Raw genomic sequence first — 24,584 nt, 5'->3', positions numbered from 1 at the left:
TGATTAAGTTCTAAAATGAGTATTTTTAGAATTGTTATCAGTTTATGTTATTAAAAAGAACAAGCAGATTAAGTGCTAAAATGAGTACTTTAAGGATTAATTGTTATCAGTTTATGTTATTAAGAAGAATAAGCAGATTAAGTGCTAAAATGAATACTTTAAAGATTAATTGTTATCAGTTTATGTTATTAAGAAGAATAAGCAGATTAAGTGCTAAAATGAATACTTTAAAGATTAATTGTTATTAGTTTATATTATTAAAAATAATAAGCAGATTAAGTGCTAAAATTAATACTTTAAAGATTAATTGTTATCAGTCTATATTACTAAGAAGAACACGTAGATTAAGTGCCAAAATGAATACTTTAAATATTAATTGTTATCAGTTTATGTTATTAATAAGATCAAACAGATTAAGTGCTAGAATGAGTACTTTAAGGATTAATTATTATCAGTTTGTTATGTTATTGCTATGCACAGAAGAAGAAACTGATTACCTAACACTTACTCTACTGGCTAAGTAGTCTCGCCTACCTACGTTTGGTAAATTGGCTTAAAAACAGTTTTCGACAGAACCAGACAAGGTAACATAGTACAGTAATGGTGTTTATAATTTTCCTAACATCATGAAAGGTTTGACAAAGTAGTAGAATGCATTTCCAACAATTAATCCATTAGTTCAATGCATTTCCAGATATTAATTCATTAACAGAATGAATCGCAATTAATCCAGTAGTAGAGTGAATCTCCAGCAAATTAGTCCAATCTGTTTCTTCTACTATTTATGATTATGTATTTTAATTGACTAATTATTACTCTGAAACAAAGAAATAAATAAACTTTGTACACTTACCGGCGTATAGAACGGCGCTTGATCCGCCCCTAACGCAGGGAAATACGCAGCCATTTGGTCACCGTACGGCGAACTATACATAGATAACGGTAGTCCTGCGGACGCTAGTCTTTGATAATTTAACAAATGAGTCTGTGGGTCATATTGGCACGAACAAACACTTTGGCCCGTCAAAGGGTCCGTAAACAATGGGCGTCCAGTATCACAACACCTCATTCCTATACCAGCAGCCGCTACTGCCGCTGCGACAGCGGCTGAGGACGATGAAGTTGATGATGATGATGAACCTAGTGCACTACCTGCCGCTGCTGCTGCTGTTATACTGTTAGGTAAAGAAGAAGTAGTGACCGGTGAGCCGGCTGATCCTATAGCACTTGACACAACACCTGACGAAGAATTCACCGAGACAACACCTGTTGTTGAGGCCGAAGTTGATGAAGCGATTCCCGAAGAAGTAGTTGATACTGAACCCGCACCAGACGCCAGTAGCTGAAACAAACAAGAAAAAGAAAAAAATTAAATTTCCAAGTATTGTGTGTGTCACTGTTCGGAGATGTTAACAATAGATATAATCTATCCTATACAGTAACCAGTGGCGTATTTAGGATTTTGTTTCGGAGAGGGCTTTGCTAACTTTCGGGGGAAGGGGGGCTTTGCCTGAAAATGTGAAAATTCTGCAAGATATTTCATATACTTTAATATATATAGTAAGTAAGATTTTGGGGAGGGCTTAAGGCCGGAAGCCCCCCTTAAATACGCCACTGACAGTAACTATATAAACAAATAATTTGTTTCGGGACAATAAATACTAGCAATTATTATTTGCAACAAATTATGTACCTTTTAGCGTCATAATTTTTGGTTCTCTCAGAAACTACGCATCGGAATTTGCCTTCAAGTATCTCATTTTCAGCTCAATGCAATATATAGATGAAGATTTTTCATCTTTGAACAATATATTATAGTTAAACAAAAATTACAGAGTTAAGCACAATTTTTGAGCTATAGGTCTATATACGTATTTCGTCTCCCTTAGTCTAACAGATATAATCGTGGGATCTTAAACTCAAAGATTTCATTTCATTTTTTTCATATAGGTATACGTACAATATATCTGCACCAGGTGCGCGGGGTCCTGAATTCGATACCCGATGGAAGTAACTTGAAATTTGAACACATTACGGTGTTCAATAGCAATACGGGGAATTTTATGCCCGTTTTTTCTTAATTTCTTCTAGAATTTGTCAGGATGCTTCCCACCTAGGGCTGCCATATTTTAAAATTAGAAAAACGTGGGATTCTAAATCGTAAGTACTGATGTGAACTTTTGTATTACAAATAGTGACCTGGGATCCTTCGGATCTATTCTTTTTTTTTTTTTTTTAGTGGTTTCTTTGTTAAGTGACAGTTCCAAAGTACTTTTCTAACGAAACTAAAGTAAAGCAAATTTAGTTTTTGTCTTTAATGTTTTATTAAGTTCAACAAATGGGAGCCTCGAATTGAAAAGTAAATATTACAGTAAGATATCTGTAATTGTAAGGATATCTTCAGTAAATATTACAGTAAGATGTCTGTAATTGAAAGGATATCTTCAGTAAACATTACAGTAAGATATCTGTAATTGAAAGGATATCTTCAGTAAATATTACAGTAAGATATCTGTAATTGTAAGGATATCTTCAGTAAATATTACAGTAAGATATCTGTAATTGTAAGGATATCCTCAGTAAATATTGCAGTAAGATATCTGTAATTGAAAGGATATCCTCAGTAAATATTACAGTAAGATATCTGTAATTGAAAGGATATCTTCAGTAAATATTACAGTAAGATATCTGTAATTGTAAGGATATCTTCAGTAAATATTACAGTAAGATATCTGTAATTGAAAGGATATCTTCAGTAAATATTACAGTAAGATATCTGTAATTGTAAGGATATCTTCAGTAAATATTACAGTAAGATATCTGTAATTGAAAGGATATCTTCAGTAAATATCACAGTAAGATATCTGTAATTGTAAGGATATCTTCAGTAAATATTACAGTAAGATATCTGTAATTGAAAGGATATCTGTAAGGCGTTTTGCAAATAATAATAATAATAATAATAATAATAATAATAATAATAATATCAAGCGATATATGGCAGATATTGTTCGTACGGTATTCTCTCTAAGAAACACAAGATAAATTCTAAATTTTTATCATCAGAAAGGTAATACATATTCAGGAGTCTCGGTCCAAACTCTTACACTTGAAATTGTCCTTCGACATTCTTGTAGTTTATGAAGTCATGAATAATTCAAGTATGTTTGTCACAACATCCATAAACGAATATTCATTCGTGTAGAACCTCCAGTACATTACACGAAAAACACGTAAATTACACAAAGAAAACCAATGTGTGTTAGAGCAAATCTCTTATTAGCAAACGGCTCTGCGCACACCGCACACAATGCCAAATAGCTCACAACCTGAGCCTGAGAGCGAGTCCAAATTTAACTCAATCGCGATTGAAATTGACACATAGATGTAGCGGTTTACGTTAAATATAACAACACTTCAACAAAGTCGTCTTAGATTTTTCTCCAATCCAGAAAGCGGGTGTTCAGAGATTATTAAAATATGAGATCTGAAAATCGGGTGGTACCCGCTAAAATCGGGTACTATGGCAAACCTATTCCCATCCCATTTATTATTGGAGTGTATTTTGCAATACTTTACATATCTTTACAGTAAATGCTATTCAGTAAATCAAAGTTTACAGTAAATGCTATTCAGTAAATCAAAGTTTACAGTAAATGCTATGCTATTCATTATGTTCGTAAAAGAGTTTTATTAGATGAAGTAGTGTTGCCCACGAAACTCGACAAATTTTTCGTCTCGAAATATGAGACGAGAATTGTCATGTTTCTCTTCTCGTCTCGAATTTACAAACGTTTCCGAGACGAGACGAGAAATTTCAACTCTATATACGCGGTAACCACTAGAGCAGCGAGGTTCGGAAGCGTCAGTTCGATTTAATATTTACATTTACTCATTAATAGCAAATTATTGCTCATTATTAGCATTATATTTGATAAGGAACGGGAAATGAATGCGTTTTTCTTCTTTTTTTTTCAAAGTAACTTGAACGGAGAAACTTACAAAAGATACTTTCCAAATACTGCTTGGGACCTGGCAATCACTAAAGGAAATTAAACCAATATACCCTATATATCAATGCTACGAAACAGTTGGCCAGGTGTCTTGATGCGTAATCTACATGCAATATAATAGCATAAGGAAGACATGTAAGATATTACAAATTTCAATTTGATATTCCGTGACGAATAAATGTTAGGCTTTTTTTTTTCTACCACCTTCCTATACGCGAGCGAAAACATACAAAACATGACGTTTATTCTAACTCACATCCACAACAAATTCATTATAGGGATAATATATGTATTATATACATTTTTTTTTAATATTATGCACGCCTTTATGAATATGGTACACCTTCAGAGGAAACATTTGTCATTTTTTATATATATAAATACTGACGGTTACCTTTTTAAGCCCTATAATTGATGTGGCCCGCTTTAGCACCTAATGACCAGTTACGACCACGCCTATATCTTACAGCTACAAAAAAATGGGACACCTCACCTTGTCACCAACGTTCACACATTTCTTTAAAAAAAAAAAAAAGGGATAATTTAATTATATGTAGCCTACGTAAGGCTGTATGTATATATAAAAGCCCTATTCATTAAATTTGTCTACGCTCCGCCCCTGATTCAATATACAAAAGAAAAATCACATTCTTCTTTTACCCTTTCTCAGACACAGGGTTAACGACATTTTTTTCTGTCTTCTTCCTACCGCAGGGGAAAGACGAAAAAAAAAAAAAAAAAGAAAGAAAGACACTATTACCCAGCCCTATATCCGTATTCTTCATGGGCGAGTTTGTATTTTATTCTACCATTAAAATGGTATTTAGAATGGTGCTAGCTTCTGGCACCCATGAAGTATGCGTGAGTCAAAATTATATTTATATTATAATCAGAACTGCTATATTATAATCAGAACGTTTCGTTCAGAAATAATATTAATAATAAACTCACATGCTTCAAAAGTAGAAAAACATTTTTATTCGCAATATACAGTATTTTTCGTATATAACAAGGATCTGTGTTTACATAACTTCCTTTTTGATAAATTTAATAGTTCATATCTCAGTATATATGCATACTCCGCCTTATGCAGAGTCGTTTTGATCTATGATTAGCGTCATACTAAAAGGCCTGACTACAGCAGGAAACATCTTAGTCCAACTTTTTAGTATGGCACTAATCACGCGTCAGAATGACTGTGCATAATGCCCATTATTTCTAGGTTTATTTTAATAATATGCTGGTTGTCTCTAGCAAGTGCAGATTATTGGACGAGTTCTTCTCCAAAACAACGTTCAGACCACATGACAGGTGATAAAAACTGATTTTTGTAGGTTTCTTAGAAGATACTTGGCATTTATCTGTTGCAGTTGTATCACAGTTTTTTTTTTACAGACAACAGCTGTAGCTGCCACAGGTATAGATGTGATTGGACTTGCTGTGACTTACCGACAATTTCATGTCAATTTTTGTCTGTGAAATCTATACACTTGCTGATTTTTGTACTCAATGCATTATATATTGATTTTAAATGGTATTTTCGATTGAAGCAACTATACAATTATGGTTGTAAGAAAGTGGAGATCTTATAACCGAGGCTACTATACAATGAACTGTATTTCATTGAATGAAAGTGGAAATGCTTTGATTGAGGGTACTATACATTTATGTGTGATATTCCTTTGAAAGAAAATGGAAATGTTATCATCGAAGCTACTTTACAATTATGGGCAACATTCCTTTTAAAGAAAGTGGAAATATCTCGAGCGAAGATACTATAGAACTAAGGGCTGCATTGCCTTGAAAGAAAATAAAAATACTGGATCGAGTCTACTATACAATTAAAGACTGTATTCCTTTGAAAGTAGAAATGTTACAATGGAGGCTTTTTACAGTTATGGACGACATTCCCTTGAAAGAAAGTGGAAATGTTGCGATCATGGCAACTATGCAATCATAGGCGGCATTCCTTGTATAAAATGTGGAGATGTTTCGAGCGAGGCTACTATACAATCTATAAGCGGCATTCCTTTGAGCGAAGTTACTATAATTTCTTTAGCTACCATCTCCACTTACAATAACTACGGAAGTATGTAAAAGCAGCTAATTATTAGCAACTTTCTTGGGTACACTAAAGAAAACACGTGATTGGTTTAGACAGAGGTATGTAAAGAAGGATCCCAAAATAGAAACAAAGAGAGAGAGAGAGAGAGAGAGAGAGGAAACCCAATGATCGCAATATTTTATAGTAGCTAATACAGTTCATTGTTAACAGTTTGCGTGGAAGTTAAAAAAAAAAAAAAAAAAAAAAAACACGAGACATGAAAAATAAAAACTGCTTTATAGTGTCTGAAAGAATACAGTTTTATTAGACGTTAACAATATACTGTTAATGTGGCTCTCAAAAACACATTGGCACACACACGCATTTTCTTAAAAAGTGCTTTCAGTACATAACGGAGTACTATATGTGTGTATACAACCTAAAAATAATGGAAGAATTGTTTTTATACCTACTGCATAATCAAAGATATAAGACATACACAATATGCCAACAAACATCAAATGACATCGTAGGGCCCTACACTAAATTATTGGTATTCTTAAAAAAAAAAAAAAGAAAAGAAAAGAAAAAAAGAAAGAAAGAAAAGAAAGAAAGAAGCCAAAATAACTTATAGCTTTTTTTGTTTTAAATGATCGTTGGAGAGAACATACTTTTTTTTTTTTTTAATTCTCTTGCGATACTCTTTTGTTCTTGAGTGTAAAAGTGTCTTTAACACCTACTGATGTTCCGCCAAGCGAAGATTTCTGTCGTAAAAATGAAACCCACGCGGCCGTGTTTTGGCATCCACTTAAATCCTAATGCATTGTTATGCAGGTGCAAGAAAGTAAATGTGTATAATGCAAAATGCTGTTTTAAGTACGTACTATCATAATCGAGGCAGGGCTACTCTATCTTACATTACTTATAATTTCTTGTCCCGTAAAATAAGGGGAGGAGGAGAGAAATGAGATAGGAAGAACGGGGCGAAAGATTTTCTCTTTTTTTTTTCAGACGACATAAGAAACAAATCGATAATAAAACCTGTGGAATTAGGGGGGGGAGGGGAGAAAACAATATACTCTCCTGTAACTTATAAGAGAGTATTTTACAAGCCTGTAAAACATCCAACATCCTGTATATACAAAAGGCAATAACAACAACACAAACGAATTATTACTCGAAAGGACATGTACTTACTTTCGGTCTTTTGTTTGATGTACCGGTACTTGCATTTACGCGTGCGTATGTCCATGTTATGTTAGTATGTACAGCCAAGTCAAAAAGAGTTGCTCATTTTTACCACTTTTTTTTTCGTGTGTGTAACATTGTAGCTTTGAAAATATGACACTACACAATAATAATAATAATAATAATAATAATAATAATAATAATAATAATAATAATAATAATAATAATAATAAATATAAATTAGCATAGCAAATGGAAATCAAAGAACTCCACGAAACATTTAAGAATCATTTAGAGGACAGTAGCACAGATAAACGACAATCAGTTGCCTGGCTGAAGAAAACTTTTCTGAAACGACTGAGTGATAACAACTCGAAACTACTGTAAATACATATTGAAGGAAGAAATACCGGATGAAAAGTGCAGAAAAGTCAGAGACTTCTCAGAAACGATTGAACACATCACAGGCTCATGTCGTATAATGGCTCCCACAGACTATCAAAAAAAGACACAACAATGTTGCAAAAATCATTCTCCAGTTTCTGGCCCATAACATGAAACTAATCACCGATATCAAGCCATACTGCAAACACCACACTGAAAAAAAGTTCACAAGTAAATTTACAAAAAAACGGTGGCAATCTGTTTGCCAATCCTCTATGTAAATCAATTTACAAGTATAAAGTAAAATTACTAATATGAATTGGTGTAAAATTACATTTTTATCAATAAAAATGTCCTATTTTCTTATAAATTTACTATACATTTGTAAAATAACCTAGCAAATTTTCTTATTTAATCTAAGGAAATATAAATAAACTTACAAAATAAAGGGTACATGATTTTACATTGATGTTTGGCAATTTAATTACATTTTTTTTTTCAACGCAGCCGAGTCCAGTAGTTAAAAATGATAAACACAAACTCTATTGGAATCGAGAAATCAGAACAAATATAACGGTACCTGCAAACAGACCCGACATCACTATTATCAATAAAATGGACGACCAAGAAGTAACCATCATAGAAGTGGCAGTACTATTGACTCATACGTACAACATTCAGTACGAAAATAAACAAATATAAAGACGTTGCCCCTAAAACTACTGTGACGCAACTTGAACAGATCTACTTGAACGCAAAACATCTAACAAATCTACAAACATCAGTACCTACTATAGATATACCACATTGACTTGACACTTAGTCTTCTGTTCCAAGCGCTGCTATCGGCTGAAGGAATTTCACTCCCTTTCGCTAAAGTTCTCTCGCTTATCAAGAGCTGAACCCTTATTGGCTCAACGCGTGGGTGTGTCGAGGGGTGTGAGCTTTAGTTCGCATTTTTGCCACGGCTCAAGACATTTTGGCAGCACTTATATACACCTGTCATATGGTCAGGAAGTTCATACCATCAGATTAGTAAGCTGAAACCAGTTTTAAACCAAGGTACAGCAATCATAGTAATGCTGTAATAATATGTAGATTTTTTTGTATAATATGAGCAAGTAGGTGACTGATTAGATGGAACATACAAAGTTAAAAATATGTTCTCTATTCCTGTATATAAATTTTACGTTCCTTCATGAACTTGGAAAGAAGGGGGCCTTTTTTTGACATTTTTTTGCGGAAGGTTGATCATGCGTCTTAAGTTACGCTACTGATAACTCCGATACAAAAAAAGAAGAAGAAGAAGAAGAAACATCTGTACGAGAAGATAGTGAAGACCAAAAAAAAAAAAAAGTTTTATATTCACACAGCGTAAAAGTTCGGAAAAGAAAAATAAAATTGGTAAAGCCAACCGTTTATAACATGTAATAGTAAACACAGTAGTTACCTTTTGGTATTATATACATACTGAATTTCTAAACAAACAAACACATACACACACACATAAAAAATGTTAAAGTAAACAATTTCTGTTCACCAGCACGTTGTTTTAACTCCCCAATTAACTTAGAATACTCTTGTTAGCATTATAATATAGCTCCTAAAGGAGTCATATTGTTTCAAACGTTCTGGCAATATTAATGTGTAATACAGAGTAAGTACATTGTGCTAGAGAGTTCATTTTTTATTTTATTTTATTTTTTTTTTATTGTAGACCTACCTCGATAAAACAAACAGGGCTTTTCTGATATGGACAGCAAAAGAATCACGCAATTTCACCGCGTGGCCAATTATTACATACACAATTATAACAGACTTCAATGTTTTGTTTTTATTTTAAGTATGTAGCAAGTGGTAGCTGAATTCTCATCAACCAATCCCGTTCCTCGCACTGTATAGTACGTACTTGATTATTATCCTTACCCCCCTTCCCCATTTTCAACGCCCCTTCTTTTCCACTCTACTATTCTATTAGATTGATCTTCATAAAAACTCGTGCTAACGAAGATCAATACCCAAGTACTACTATGTACGATATGCATGTATGCGTATTATCCCATACCAGTGCTATTTATTTTTCACGTGACATGTTACTAAGGTATTCCTCGGCCAATCAGATTTCGTGTTGCTGCAACTGGATTTTTCTTCTTCTTCTTCTTCTTATTTTATTTTATTTTATTTTTGTTATTTAATTAACATTCATTTTTTCCTATATCTACATTTCATTAAGAGGTGAAGGGCATAAGTGATTCAAAATTCACTGGAATAATCTTCAATAATTTAAATAATAGATAACACTACACAGAAAAATAAATACATGTGGTGTACGTAAAAAAACATAGGTTACATGCGTAAATTATGTAGTTTTTGCACTTTCCATATGAAACAAAGAAATGTATATAGGCAGTAATGATCTCACATACAGATGGACGTATATAACATATAGCTGACGTATGTAATGTACTGAAGACTTAAATCTCAGACATCATGCAGTGGAATGATGTAACATCTAAGTGGGAAAAAAAGGACAGTATGGATAACACATGCTCCTTACAGATTTCCGTAGTAAACTTATGGATTTCTGTATGTTTGTACATTATACCGCTGTCTGAATAAAGGATTTTTCTCAGTGTAGGCTACCGTTGGTTACTGTTAGGCTATAAATGCGACTTGGCTTCTTATACCAGGAATCTGGTGCCTGTAAAGTTTCCCAGTTCACCAAAGTTTCCAAATGAGAACCAAACTGGAGACCACATATGTTTCAAAGCCTAAAAAGAGTACAGCTTAAATGAAGGCCTAGTAAATCTTGTGAAAAGTATTAAAGTCAAACAGTTCAATAAATCTTTTAGGCCATAAATATAAAATCTTTTCCGAAATAATAAAATATAAGAATTTTTTAAAAAAATATTTTTTAGGCCACAAAATTAAGGCTTACAAAGTCATATTGGAAATAATATATAAGGTATATAGCCAAAGAGTAAAATTAATGTTTTAGATCATAAATGTAAGGTCTGCTAAGTCTGTCTTTTAGTTAAAGGAATATTTTGGGTTATAAATCTTTTTTTTTTTTTTTTTCGTTCGAAATTCTAAAGTATAAGGGTTAAAGAGATCTTTTAGACCATAAATGTAAGGCTTATTTGATCTTATTCGAAATAATAAAGTATGGAAATTAAATATTTTAGGCCATAAAAGTAAGACTTACTAAGTCATATTGGGAGCAATAAGGCATAAACTGAGTTAAAGGAATCTGTTAGGCCATAAATGTAAGACCTAACAAGTCTTCTTACGTAAAACAATTCAAGTAATATTTTAGGCCATAAATATAAAATGTTTTTCGAAATAAAATATAAGAGTTAAAGAAATATTTTAGGCCATAACTGTAAAGTCCACTAAATGTTATTGCAACAATAAAGTAAAAGATTAGGCCATTAATGGCCTAAGTAAATTTTAGGCCATTAATGTAAGGCATACCTACTACGTCATATTGAAAATGTGATAAGATTCCTATTATCTGTTCCTGCAAATATATCTACTAAATATGTGTAAAAATTTATACGTTGCAAGGATATAAAGCATAAGCGGGAATTCCAGTGTTTATAATAACAAAAGCATATTTAAAATATAATTAATTTATGATAAATTACTATATACGTTTTATTATTATTATTATTATTATTATTATTATTATTATTATTATTATTATTATTATTATTATTATTATTATTATTACAAAAGATCTGGTTTTATTAAATATTGGGATGGAACACTCTTTGAAGACTTCTTTTATAAACATCAAATTCAAGAAGAGCTTTATTAATTTAATTTCGTATGGTCGTACGAAGCTGTTATGCGTGTAGGTCCCTGGTTCGATTCCAATGGGCGCAGTACATTTTTTAGTGCTGACCGAATATCGCGAGGCAACTAAAAACCTTCATGAATCAAGAGATAGCTAGTATGAAGTTCGGTTTACCATTAAGAATGATCCAGCGATGGAAATGTATATTCAGGCAATGCATCACCACAGTAAAACAGAATTTATTTCCATGATTAAAATACGTATAGGCTATAGTCTAGTGGTTAAAGCGTTTGAACTCATGTCTGCGTGGTTCTAGGTTTGATTCCCGGTCGGTGCTTCCCATTTTTTGGCGTCCACCCACCGTCATGAGGCAAACTGGGGAGTCCTGGAAACAAAAGTGACGGTCACTGGGACTAAAAAACTCCTGATGTACCTGTTACGAACAGGACGTCGCAACGCGCTGACCACATGGTCGCTGCTAGAAAGGACGAATTTCAGCCTGTCGCTAGCGGATATTGCTGGAGCAGGCTTAGGCTCACAAATAGGCAATTACACCATTTTTTAATATATAGACTATAGAAGAATTTACAACTAATGGCTAACAACTGTATTGATTTTGTATCACTGGCAGAGATTCGTTGTAATTTTAATAAAAGTTTCAAAGAATGACTGTCAAATATATTGCCAATAATATCACTGCCAAAGATTCTTTGTAATTTTAATAAAAAAATTAAAAAGAATACTAGCACAACAGCATCCAGGGGCTACCAATCAGTTTGTAGCACTCATGTCTTTGGGGGTCATGTGTGGGGTTTCTAGACTGCAGTTCGCCACTTCTTTCTCTCGAGTAGCTCCCCAATTGACATCACAACACTAAGTGGACGCTGCAATGCCAACACCATCTGGTGACTACAAGCCGTCACCATCTTCCCTTTGCCCAAAACCTGCCATTGCTTGACTTCGCTGATCTCACGAAAAGTTGTTACGACATTGGCAAGAAATAGGCAAACAGATGCTAAAAATTAATTTATATTACATTATAACTTTTAGCGCAACAAATAGGCCATTATATACACGAAAAATCAAAACGGAAGTATAAGCATTCATACACAACACACAAATACACATACTTACGCACACATGACCATACACACGCATACATAAAATTACACACACGTAAATTAATATAATATTATAATCATAATACGAAAGTTTTCTAGTACAATATGCTCCAGACATACAAACCACTTAAAAGCGAACAAGCTGACCAGTAGTTGAACAGGTCCCAGTTGCGGGACACGCACTTCTTTTGTCAAGACACGAAAACAAAAGCGAGAACATCACGAAATTTCCCTTCTTCTGATCGTCCCCCCTCTCCCTGCTCTCACAATCTCTCCCCCCACCTCTTTTTATGAACATTTTTCCTTTACCCGTTGGCACACAGGGACTAAGCAATCACCATGAAATCTACGTCTAATTGCATGAACTACAAAATACTATTTTGCTTCTAATCCTTCGCGTGTAGATCGTCGCTTGTTTTGTAAGCTACGCACGCCATTGGAGGCATATTATTATGTAACATGTATACCCTAATAGCCATTGTCACCAGGATATATATTACAAATAGGAATGACTTATGGAAAAACACGGTATTTCTGTAAAAATGATTACTTTATGCTTATATATATATATATATATATATATATATATATATATATATATATATATATATATATATATAATACACACTGTGAAGTAATATTTATTTGTTTATATTCTAGGGTTTCTAAACAGCAGACAATGTGTCGATATGTCAGGCTATGTTGTCAAGTTAGGGAATGACATTGTATCACCAAGGGTATTGATTATTTTTACATGTACTCTATACTCGATAAAACTATTAGTTTGAAACTTCTTTCTCTATCATAGTTTCCATCTATAACGATAATATTGTATAAAATACTTCGAAGTTTAGAAATAGCTTTCATCTATTTATATGCAGCTACAGATCTGTTTCAGATACACACTGGAGAAGTGATTTCTCATCTTCCCCCCCCCCTTTTTTTTTTACTAACGGCTAGCTTATATATATATATATACAGGGGCGGATCCAGGATATGATCAAGGGAGGGGCTAAACCATATTTTGCCGTTTTATCCAGTGCAAAGCAGGATTGAAGCCCATTTTATCCAGTGTATAACTGAGCGTCAAGGGGGGGGGGGGACTATAGCCCTATAGCCCCCCTTGGATCCGCCACTGTATATATATATTTGAAGCAATAATTAAAGAATACAAATACGTTCTTTTTCCGGTCGATCCAGTCAGATTTGGTTTGGGAGCAGTGTTGGCCACGAGATGATACTAGAATTGTTGTGCTTCTTGTGTGTCTCAAAATTTGAAAACTATAGTTCGTGTCTCGTTGGCTATTTCGCAGAATTGTGGATATTCTCTGTTCCTAACTCCTTGAATCGGTCGCGCCATATCATTCAAGTTAAGTTATGCACGATAACAATTTATAGGGCACGTTAATGTAGCTGTATCGATGTAAACTTCAAGGGCATATCTGAAGTTGCAAACAGACGGTAGAGGTCTGCACGGGCCGGAATTTTTAGTCCGGTCTCGGCCCGGCCGGTAAATTTATAATGGGAGGCCCAACCCGAGTCCGAAATATGTTTTAGCATTTAGGCCCGAGCTCGTGTGATATAATCAAATGACCCCGAAATAAGCCGGAATTACAGAAACCTTATAATTTACGCAAAATTGTATTTTTATTTACAGCAATTAGAAGTTTAATTTTGCAGTCGTGCTTTAAAAATTCTCCAGAAAGAATGGTCCAAACGTCTAATAAATATCGTTATACAGTATATTTACAAAGTTAGGCCCGAAAAGGGCCGAGAAATATAGTCGTATATTTAAAAATTTACGGCCCGGGCCCGAAGTGATATATACTTTGTAGGGGTCCGAGTCCAGCCCGCGGGCTCGGCCCGATCCCGTGCAGACCTCTTAACAGACGGTAAAGAGAATCGCGCTATTTCATATCCTTTACTATAGGCAACCAACAATTCATTACTACTGTACAGGTTGCATAGAAGCTAGGGAATCGTACGATATTGCCTGGCCACCGTTATTCGTGAAGATGTTAATTGGTTGACTCTATTAACAAATTTGGCCAAGATAATCTCTCTAGCTATTTATTGGAAAAAAAGTAAATATGCGCTTTGGTTCAAGAGTTATTGTGTAGGCAAGAGTTATCGTATAGGCTATAGTTTTCGAATAGGCAACAGTTATCGTAAAGGCTACCATTATTGAATAGGCAACGGTTACAGTATAGACTATAGTTATCGTATAGGCTACAGTTACCGTATAGGCAAGTTATCGTACAGGTTACACTTTTGGAAGAGGTTACAGTTTTCGTATAGGTTAATTTTCGAATAGGCAACAATTATCGTATAGGCTACAGATATCAAACAGGCAACAGTTATCGTATAGGCAACTTATCGTATAGACTACAATTTTCGAATAGACAACAGTTACCGTATAGCCAAGTTATCGTATAGGCTACAGTTTTCTAAGAGGTAACAGTTATCGTCTAGGCTACAGTTATAATATAGGCTATAGTTATCGAATAGGCAACAGTTATTGTATAGGCTACAGTTATCGTATAGACAACAGTAATCGTGTGGAGTAATGGGCGGACGGACTAACAGTAGGGCTACAATGTTAGGATAAGTCCCACTGCGTTATCATAATAATTTCCTTACGGAGCTTCCAATTCGAGGCTGTCCCAGGTTTCAATTTTAAAAAGGGAATAAGAAAAATTAAAACGGGACCGCTCAATTAGCAAATATTGACGGCTTAACTGAATAAGTTATGCTATTCTGAAGTGGCGTATTTAGGGGGGCTTCCGGGCTTAACCCCTCCGAAATCTTACTTACTATAGTAAAGGATATGAAATATCTTGCAGAATTTTCACATTTTCAGGCAATGCCTCCCCCTGAAAGTTAGCAAAGTCCCTCCCGAAACAAAACGTAAATACGCCACTGCTAGTCTGTATGCTTTGTACTTTTTTTAAAGAAAATCAAAATGAAAATTTAATTTTATATAGAGAAGATAGAATAACGGATATTGTTTCGTAATTGAGGGGTCCTGAGTATACTGGAACAGAACTTTGAGCCCCGGGCAACTTCCTAGCAAAATTTTTCCTTCCCGCATCTCAACATTAACTATTTCAAGTGTGAAATTATTTTCCTGTATATATCAGGAGCTAAGGTTAAAAATACATATAAATAAATAAGCTTAAATAAATACGTTTAAATATAAATATGAATATTATTCACATTTCCTTTAATTTTTAAAACAAAATATACATTCAAAGGGGGAGGTTAAACGTTTTGCCGTGTTTTCAAATATAAGTTTTCCTTATATGTATATTTGTTTCCTTCCATTTAAGTTTTTTTTTTTTTTTTTAACGTAAGAAACATTTCTGATGTTTTCCTCAGGTGAATTGCCCAAGCAAAACGCGAAGGATATAACCAACATACATGTAAAGATAATAATCAGCCAGACATTTTCCTTCCGCGCGGTCAGCTCCCATTATGTTCCTCACCCCTTCCCCCCCCCTCTGTTTCCCCACGTAGGCAACCTTCAACCTTCGTTATAAAATCATGAATACTCATTTTAACTATTGGTCACAAAGAGAAAGGTGGCTATATTGTATATTTACTGAATCTGTTACGATATTCACGTAAAATTACAACAAATCTTTTGGTAATTGCATGACTAACAACATATTTGACAGCTATTCTGTTTAATTTTTATATAAAAAAAATTACAAAGCATCTTTGGCTAAGAAATAACTGTATCATGAGGGACGTGCTAGAGCAGTGGTTCTCAACCTAATCCCTATCACGACCCCCATTTTGTCACATCCTCTTGCCAGCGATCCCCTTATAATTTCTGGTTTGTACGAGTAATAAGTTTGTGTGTGTGTGTGTGTGTGTGTGTTTTTTTTTTTAATATACCTATTGCGGAGATCTCACTATATCCATCTATTTCTATAATAGTAGAATCCATTTCTTGTATATAGTGGATAGAATAACTTTCCTAAAAGCGAATGGATTAAAATCAAATTTGGTCATTACAAATATGGAATCCGATCCGTCATATTGTTTCAAAATGGAAGGCGTTTGAAAATTTTAAAACTTAATTTTGGGTCATATAAAAAAAAAAGTGATTTCTAATTTTGGTTTTAAAAAAAACTTAGATAGTTGTCAAAAAAGTTATTGAGTATTTTAAATGACTTGATACTATGCGTCACGAAGACCGAACCGGGCATTGCCGCACTAGTGAAATCATACCATGCCCAGGTATCTCATTAGCTTTCAATTTTAATTGTATTTCAATATGCAGTTCTCATTAGTTTCATATTGTAATTCTTTCATTTAATTTAATTTTTAAACAACTCTGCACCTGTTGAAAATGTTTAGTAGGCCTATTTTTTGTTGTTCTTAACAGTATGCATAAAAATAAAAATATGTCTCAGAACAAAATTCAAAATAATATTTAAAGATATTTTCTTAGTATTAGACTCTAAATATATTTATCTCTTCCGTTTATCTTCGCGACCCCCAAGTTGAGTTAAAAACTGTGCTAGAGGGTACGGTGGCAAGAAAGACAGGGAGTGGGCGAAGGAGACTACAATTGATGGACGATATCAAAACAGAAAAGTCCTACGTGAAGACAGAGGTTATTGGAAGACCGTCGAGTATGGAAGTTTCTCAGCTGAGACAAGTGAATAGCCAGATGATGATGATAATGATGATGAACATACCTCTTAAAATTTAATTTGTATTTAACTAAAATGTTGTCCGCCGATACGACCTAACAGTATATACAAGTCCACAAATCACACCGAGTTTGACAAAGGACAGGAGTCAGTTCTGATGCATAGTTTGCGAAAAAAAATCCACAAGTTTGACAGTTTTTTTTCTTTCTTTCGACACTGGTGTTTAAATGGAACAAGATTCAGTTGAACACCAAGTCGTCACTCTACAGAAAATCGAGCCCAAAGTCAAAATCCATGTGGACAAAAATCCTATGTACTAAGCAGGGCCGGATTAAGGGGGGGGGCATAGTTAGGCTGTAGACCCGGGGGTCTCCACCCTGTTGAAAATCTCAACTGGCCGTCTAAAAAGAATCACACGATATAATCATCATCATAAGAAAAAAATATGACCAAAAATATGAAACCAATTTCTTCGTTTGTTACACCCATTGTCTTAATTTTGAAAGTTCCATTAGTTTTTAATTTTAAAGGTTATAATATCACCTGATGCATCTCATGCTTGATGTTGTAGAACTGCATATTCCCTTAATTTTCTTACTGTGCTTTCATAGAAATGTATTAGATGAAGGCAGCAGGAGTCACATTTTTTCTATCCCCAGGCAAGGGCGCCGATCCTGGGGAAGAGGGGCGAGGGGCCCGGGAAGCCCCAAAGCTCATGTGGGCCCCCTCATTGTATTTGTAAATTTACAATATTTGGCATAATTTGAATGCAATTTGTCTTTTAAAAAACTCATATATATGCTTTCTGCATCTGAATGGGCCCCCCAAATTTACAGAGAAATCGGCGCCCTTGGCCCCGGGCCTCCAGGTGGGTTAATCCGGGCCTTGGTGCTAAGTAAACTGTACTGATTTTTTAAAAAATATGCTGATAAATCAGGTTTATATTAAGAACAACTTATTTAATATAAAATAGTTCTATTACCAAGAAGTATAACGAATTGACATAGTTTATTTCTTGATATACCATTTAACTACTGGATATCAACTACAACCAGTGGCGTATTTACGATTTTGTTTCGGGGGGGCTTTGCCTGAAAATGTGAAAATTCTGCAACATATTTCGTATACTTTACTATAGTAAGTAAGATTTCGGGGGGGGGCTTAAGCCCGGAAACCCCCCTTAAATACGCCACTGACTATAACATTGAACTTCTGGATATCAATATGGTAACGAAACAAGATGTTCAGTTAAACTTTTATTGAAGTAGATATATGAAACGACAAACCGAAAACCTATTTGATTATTAATCTGTGATAAAAGCCTGACTTTAGTGCTTGCTCATGTGTAGCTATCAACTGATCGCAGAGGAAGACATATCAAACGGCGTTGCTGACATCTGGTGAACGTCACTCACAGCTGTTATATAATAGAAATTCAGCATTAAAAGAGTATTTAAAAAAAAAAAATCTTGTAGCAGCGATATAACTTTATATTGTAAGATATTAGAACCCCTCTTTGCGAGTAAACTTTGGTGTTTGGTAATTTATTTGCAAAGTAACACTACGCATTTAGCATAGTACGTAGCTGCGATCTTCTGATACCTGAATAATAATAATAATAATAATAATAATAATAATAATAATAATAATAATAATAATAATAATAATAATAATAATAATAATAAACTCTGTTAGGAATATTAGGATAAATGTTTAGGAATGAATATTTGCCGGTAGTTGAAGCGGTCTGTAATATATCCTCTCACAGTGTAATACAACAAGTATGTAAAGTTTTAACTTGACCTATATATATATTTCAGTTTGGTTTTCACAAAGTAGAAACTGGATCCAGTTGGCTAAGGATAGAAATTAATGGAGAGCTATTGTGAACACAGCATTAAACCTCTGGGTTCCATAGGTCACAGAATTAGTTAGTTACTTAGAGCGTAATTAAACGCTTCACGACGGACAATTATGTCGCATCATTCTGACAACACGTTGTTCCATCATGAAGGGCTCGTACAGAAAACAAATAACGAGCATGCGCTATTCGCCGTTACGTAACTACTAACCACACCGACAACAGATGAAAATCGTGTAACGTTCAGTGCTACCAACTTAATAGAATGAAAATGGCGGGCACTTCAAAAGTATCGTTCTTTATGGAACATCCTATATATATATATTGTAATATCCCGTGGTTTTTATATACCATACCTTTATTGCTTCTGTCCCATCACTATATGGTTTAAAAGGAAAGGATAGTCCAACACGCAAAAGTTTTATCTGTTTTTTTAACCTATAGAAAATAATAGTAATATTTTTCTATCATAAAATGCTGTTAAGAACACGACAATGCATGTCACCCGAAAACCTATTATAGAAGAGTCATCAACTGTGTTACAAGAAGCTTTAAAAAAAAAAAGTGCTAGCTATATAAGTTTACTGTTTTCTCTCTTCTTTCTTTATTATTATTATTATTTTTCTGTTACGAGAACGTTCAGTTTGACTTCCGCTTGGAAGTTCATAAAACACTAAAGCAACATACTGTGTTTTACTAGGTACGTATAGCTTTTATATATGCTCATATCCTACCTTTTGTAGCGTTGTATTACGACACCACACCACTTCATAGATAAGCAAGTAATGCTTACAACATCCTATGGTTCATTGTCTATCTAGATACTACTACATAGGTACATCGATGGACATGCAACGGCAATAAGTAGGCTAATTTAAAAATGTTTATTTCAGTACTCCTTAAAAAAAATATACCCTATTTTAACAAATAATGTATTCGAACAGTGAAACCGCAAAATACTCTCTTTCAACAATGCCATTGGAGTTAGAAAATGTTCTGTTGTGTTACTGGGATAAAAAATCTTCTTTGGTGTCAATTAAGTCTGAAAATGTGACGTCACTGAAATAAGAAATTATTTTACAGTGCTATCGGAGTAAAAAAAAAAAAAAAAGTTCTGTTGCGTCACTGGATGGGAGATTTTCTTATCCCACTGGAGTCTGAAAATATTTTGTGGCGTCACTGGAATGTAAATACTTTTTTTGGTGCCACTAGAATTAGAATATGTCCTAAGACATCACTGGAATAAGAAAATGTCTTATGATGTCTGGTTAAAGTCAAAAAATTACCTATAGTGCAATTGGAATGTCAAAATATTTCTTGGTGTCACTAGTCAGAAAATGCTCTGTGATGTCACTGGAATAATAATAATAATAATAATAATAATAATAATAATAATAATAATAATAATAAAATATTTGATTTCCATCGGAATCAGGAGTTCGGAGTTTTTTGATGTCACTAGTTAGAAAATGTTCTCTGGCGTCACTGGAACGTGTAAACGTTTTTTGGTGTTACTAGTCAGAAAATGTTCTGTGGTGTAACTGGAACGTGTAAGTGCTCTTTGATGTTACTAGTCAGAAAATGTTCTGTAACGTCAGTGGAGCGTGAACGTGCTTTCTGGTGTCACTAGTCAGAAAATGTTTTGTGTGGTGTCACTGGAATAAAAACAAAATTATTTAATTTTCATCGGCATCAGGAAGTGCAGTTTAGACGTGCAAGTGCTTTTTGGTGTCACTAGTCAGAAAATGTTCTGTGGAGTCACGAGAACGTGCAACTAATTTTTGGTGTCACTAGTCAGAAAATATTCTGTGGAATCACCAGAACGTAAAAGTGCTTTTTGGTGTCACTAATCAGAAAATGTTCAGTGCCATCACTGCAACGTGAAAGTGCTTTTTTTGGTGTTACTAGTCAGAAAATGTGTGGCGTCACCGAAATGTGAAAACGTTCTATGATGGCGCTGGAGATAGAAAATGCCCTGTGGCGTCAGTGTAATGTTAAAGTGATCTTACCAGTGGAGTCAGAAAGTGTTCTTTTACAATGTTGCACATGTCTGTAAGTTTCAGGGACAGTACATTGAATTTCATGTAATAATTTCTACTAAAGATAAGAAAGAGGATCTTAAAATAATTACGTACGTAGTTAGCTATGACCGTAATTGATCTTTAATCTGTTGTTTTAGCATGTTTCATGCGTTAATAAAATACTCGTGATCTCTATATTAACACAAACAAATTTAGTAGCGTAGCTGCTCCAATTAATTTAACGATATCATACATTTAAAAGAAGAAAAAGTATGACTACTAACGTTACAAATACAATTTTTCTTGGGACAGATGTCACAATTAGACACTGAAATAATAATTACAATTAAAAGCAATTAGCAAATTTTCCTTTGCAGAAAAAAGGTACAAAAATTAATAAAGTATAAAAACTACTAAATCAAGTACTGTAATTAAACATTGATTTTAAAGATAGTTATTTTGTGGTATTACTATCTTAATTATTGTGCTTTGATTCTTTTAACGATGTTTATATAATTATAAAAAATGCTACCTGAGTTCACCATATTGTTCTTGATGATCAAGGAAGATAGAGTTTTGGAGTGTTTTCTGTCTTTTTTTTCTTTTTTTAAAAAAATAACAATCTGTCCTCACTTTTATAAATCACTTCCAAGAAACTATGCAATCCACGAATATCCTGTTCTCCTGTTACACCTGATAATAACTGTAACACGGTTACAAAGTCATTTTTTAAATATTTTCTTCCTTGTATATATATATATATCATACATGTTGTGTTACTATATTTAAGTATGTACTGTATGTGTGTGGTTTTCCACACATCAACGCGCCACCTCGTTCCCATATGATTTATATACTGCTAATCACGTAACGCTCTTGGATAGAATTAAAAAAAAAGAAAGAAAAAATCCTTCTTTTTACGTATTAAAGGTACAATTAATTATCGCGTTATGAGAGCTACATAAAAGTGTGTGTATGTTTTTCAGAATTATAATACTGCCTATTAGCATCTTTGGAACATTATAGCGTGTGTGACCTTCAAATAAAAACAAGGAGTGAGGGAAATATTGCAAGTTAAATTATACATTTCTGTAATATATATATATATATATATATATATATATATATATATATATATATATATATATATATATATATATATATATATATATATATATATATATATAATATGTGTGAGAGAGGGGATAGAAAAGGGTTAAGGAGGAAAGGTTTACTATTCCTTTCCCATACATTAAAATTTCCACATTAAGCAATACACAGAACTTCTTCTTCCAGGTGTCATGAAAATACAAGTTCTGCTCTTTTTGAAACAAAACACACACACATACAGGGAGGAGAAGTATGTAATTTAGTAGATCTATAAACACCTGCTTCTATCCTTGACCATGTTTTGTAAGTTTTCTTGACATGTGTCTACTTGAGGCACCATTTTGTAATAATCGAAAATGTTTTTAAAAGGAGTCAAAATCAGTTAACAGGATCTAGTTCAGTGATTTTCAGTTAATATCTAGTTCAGTGATTTTCAACCTTTTTTTTTTAGCTGAGGACACATTTAACTGAACGCTCATAATATCACGTTTTTTTTTTTTTTTTTTACTTATTACTACGAATGATATAAATTATAAAACATTAAGTTTGTATAAATAATACCTCTATGTAATATTGCATGCATATTGTTGATGCCGCTGAAGGTGTTAATTGGTACAGTCTATCTCAAAACCGATTTTAACGTATTATTAAATCAGTCATGATTTTAAATTTCCAAAATTTCGCGGCACACCTTACGAGACTACGTGACACATCAATGTGTCGGGACACACCAGTTGAGAACCACTGATCTAGTTTATATGTAAAATATACGAGCAAACATGATAATCAGTTAAAATATGTTTTACAATCTTTTATGTATATAACTACATAATTGATGTTAGCCCATCCTGCTGGTCTAGTTGGTAGCAGGCTTTGGTGTGCGGTCCTTGGTTCAATTTATCCAGTAGGAAAGCCTTCGAATTTGAATGCATTACAGTAGTTTAATCCTGAGACGAATATTCGAACCCAAGGCGAAGGGGAATGGGAAGTGATGGAAACTTCTTAACAAGGAACTGCACAGTTTATACCAAGAATGTTATAAAATAGAGGATCTGCTCATACCTATCTTCATCATATGAACTCAGTAAAGCCAAAAAACAACCGAGCATCGTCTGAGCCGGAACATCTGATTGGCTACTCTCGTTTCCTCCATGATTGTTGGCTCAAAACATTGCGATCTTAGTGGTGCGGAGTAGGCAGAGTAGGTGTGGCGAAGCTGTGACGTATGGCTTCACGATTTTGTTGTATGGGCAGATCCTCTATTTTATAACATCCTTGGTTTATACCGTTCACCATTGTTACGCTCATCAAATCAGAAGACTCAGGCAGGCAGATCATGTAGCTGGAATGGAAGAAAGTAGGACCGCTTTCAAAGTTCTAACTGGAAGTCCAATCAGAAAACGACCATTAGGAAGACCTAGGCGCAGATGGGAGGACAACATTAGGATTAATGTCGCAGAAATAGGAATACAAAGTAGAAACTGGATCCAGTTGGCTAAGGACATAAATCAATGACGAGCTTTTGTGAACGCGGCATTAAAATCTCCTGGTTCCATAGGCTATAGAGTTAGTTTATTACTGTAGTTCGGACTTCTCGTTAAACTGTATGTTGCTGAAAAGGGACATTATATTTCAACCAACCAAAAAGTTAGTTGATTGGTTATTTTAGAGTTTAACGTCGCTTTTCACCACCATAGCTACATAAGACGTGGACGTATACCTTTACATGGAATCCAAACCACACAAGTTCACACCAGGAACTGAACCCCGGTCCCCCACACCGAAGCCCATAACATTAACACTTAGTGCAAAGGCACACAGCACGGCAAAATGCTGTAGTGTCTTCGTGTGAAGAAAGTATCAGTGTTCATTGTGGGCTATATTATTCGATTTAAGTAAGAGGAATCAAGTGGGTTGAATCTAAAAAAGGACGCAGATACAAGTCAACTATCGAATCAAAACTTGAGATGCTATATAGAAAATAAAAGGAAGATACAGATCTAAAAGTGAAACTAGAACAAGAATCTGCCAAGGGGAACATGGAACCAGTCCATCTTAATTTCTTTGTTCCTGTGAATTATGTCAAACGAAGGTCCTAAACGCACTGTGTTTACCTTTAATTAGATATTACTCACCTACAATATGCAGCTACCTATGGCCCTGGTTAGGTAAATGTTCCATTTAAAACAAAAAATGATACACGACAGTACTTTTAGAAGCTAAAACGAGAACTTAAACAATATAACTTGACACTCGTAATACACAGAAAATTTGAATCAGTGACATATATGCATATACCTCATAAGGCTAGACATATATGTATTATTTTATTGGAAAGCTCCCAGGATAAGCGCCATCCTGTTATGACAATTAAAAGCA

General features: G+C 34.1%; 1 protein-coding gene across 1 annotated transcript in view; it reads right to left on the bottom strand.

Annotated features, from left to right (window-relative positions):
* Positions 1-24,584, bottom strand: part of mirr (iroquois-class homeodomain protein mirror) — a 165,445-nt gene that overhangs the window by 74,223 nt on the left and 66,638 nt on the right. Inside the window, exon 3 of the mRNA XM_081764534.1 lies at positions 854-1,342. Coding sequence (XP_081620660.1) covers positions 854-1,342 — 489 coding nt within the window. The remainder of the gene's footprint in view (positions 1-853; positions 1,343-24,584) is intronic.

The sequence above is a fragment of the Thermobia domestica genome, chromosome 7 (genome assembly GCF_964235325.1).
Source record: "Thermobia domestica chromosome 7, izTheDome1.hap1.1, whole genome shotgun sequence".
NCBI lineage: Eukaryota > Metazoa > Arthropoda > Insecta > Zygentoma > Lepismatidae > Thermobia > Thermobia domestica.
The sequence above is the reverse complement of the archived record's forward strand: the minus strand, read 5'-3'. Positions and strand labels throughout refer to the sequence as shown.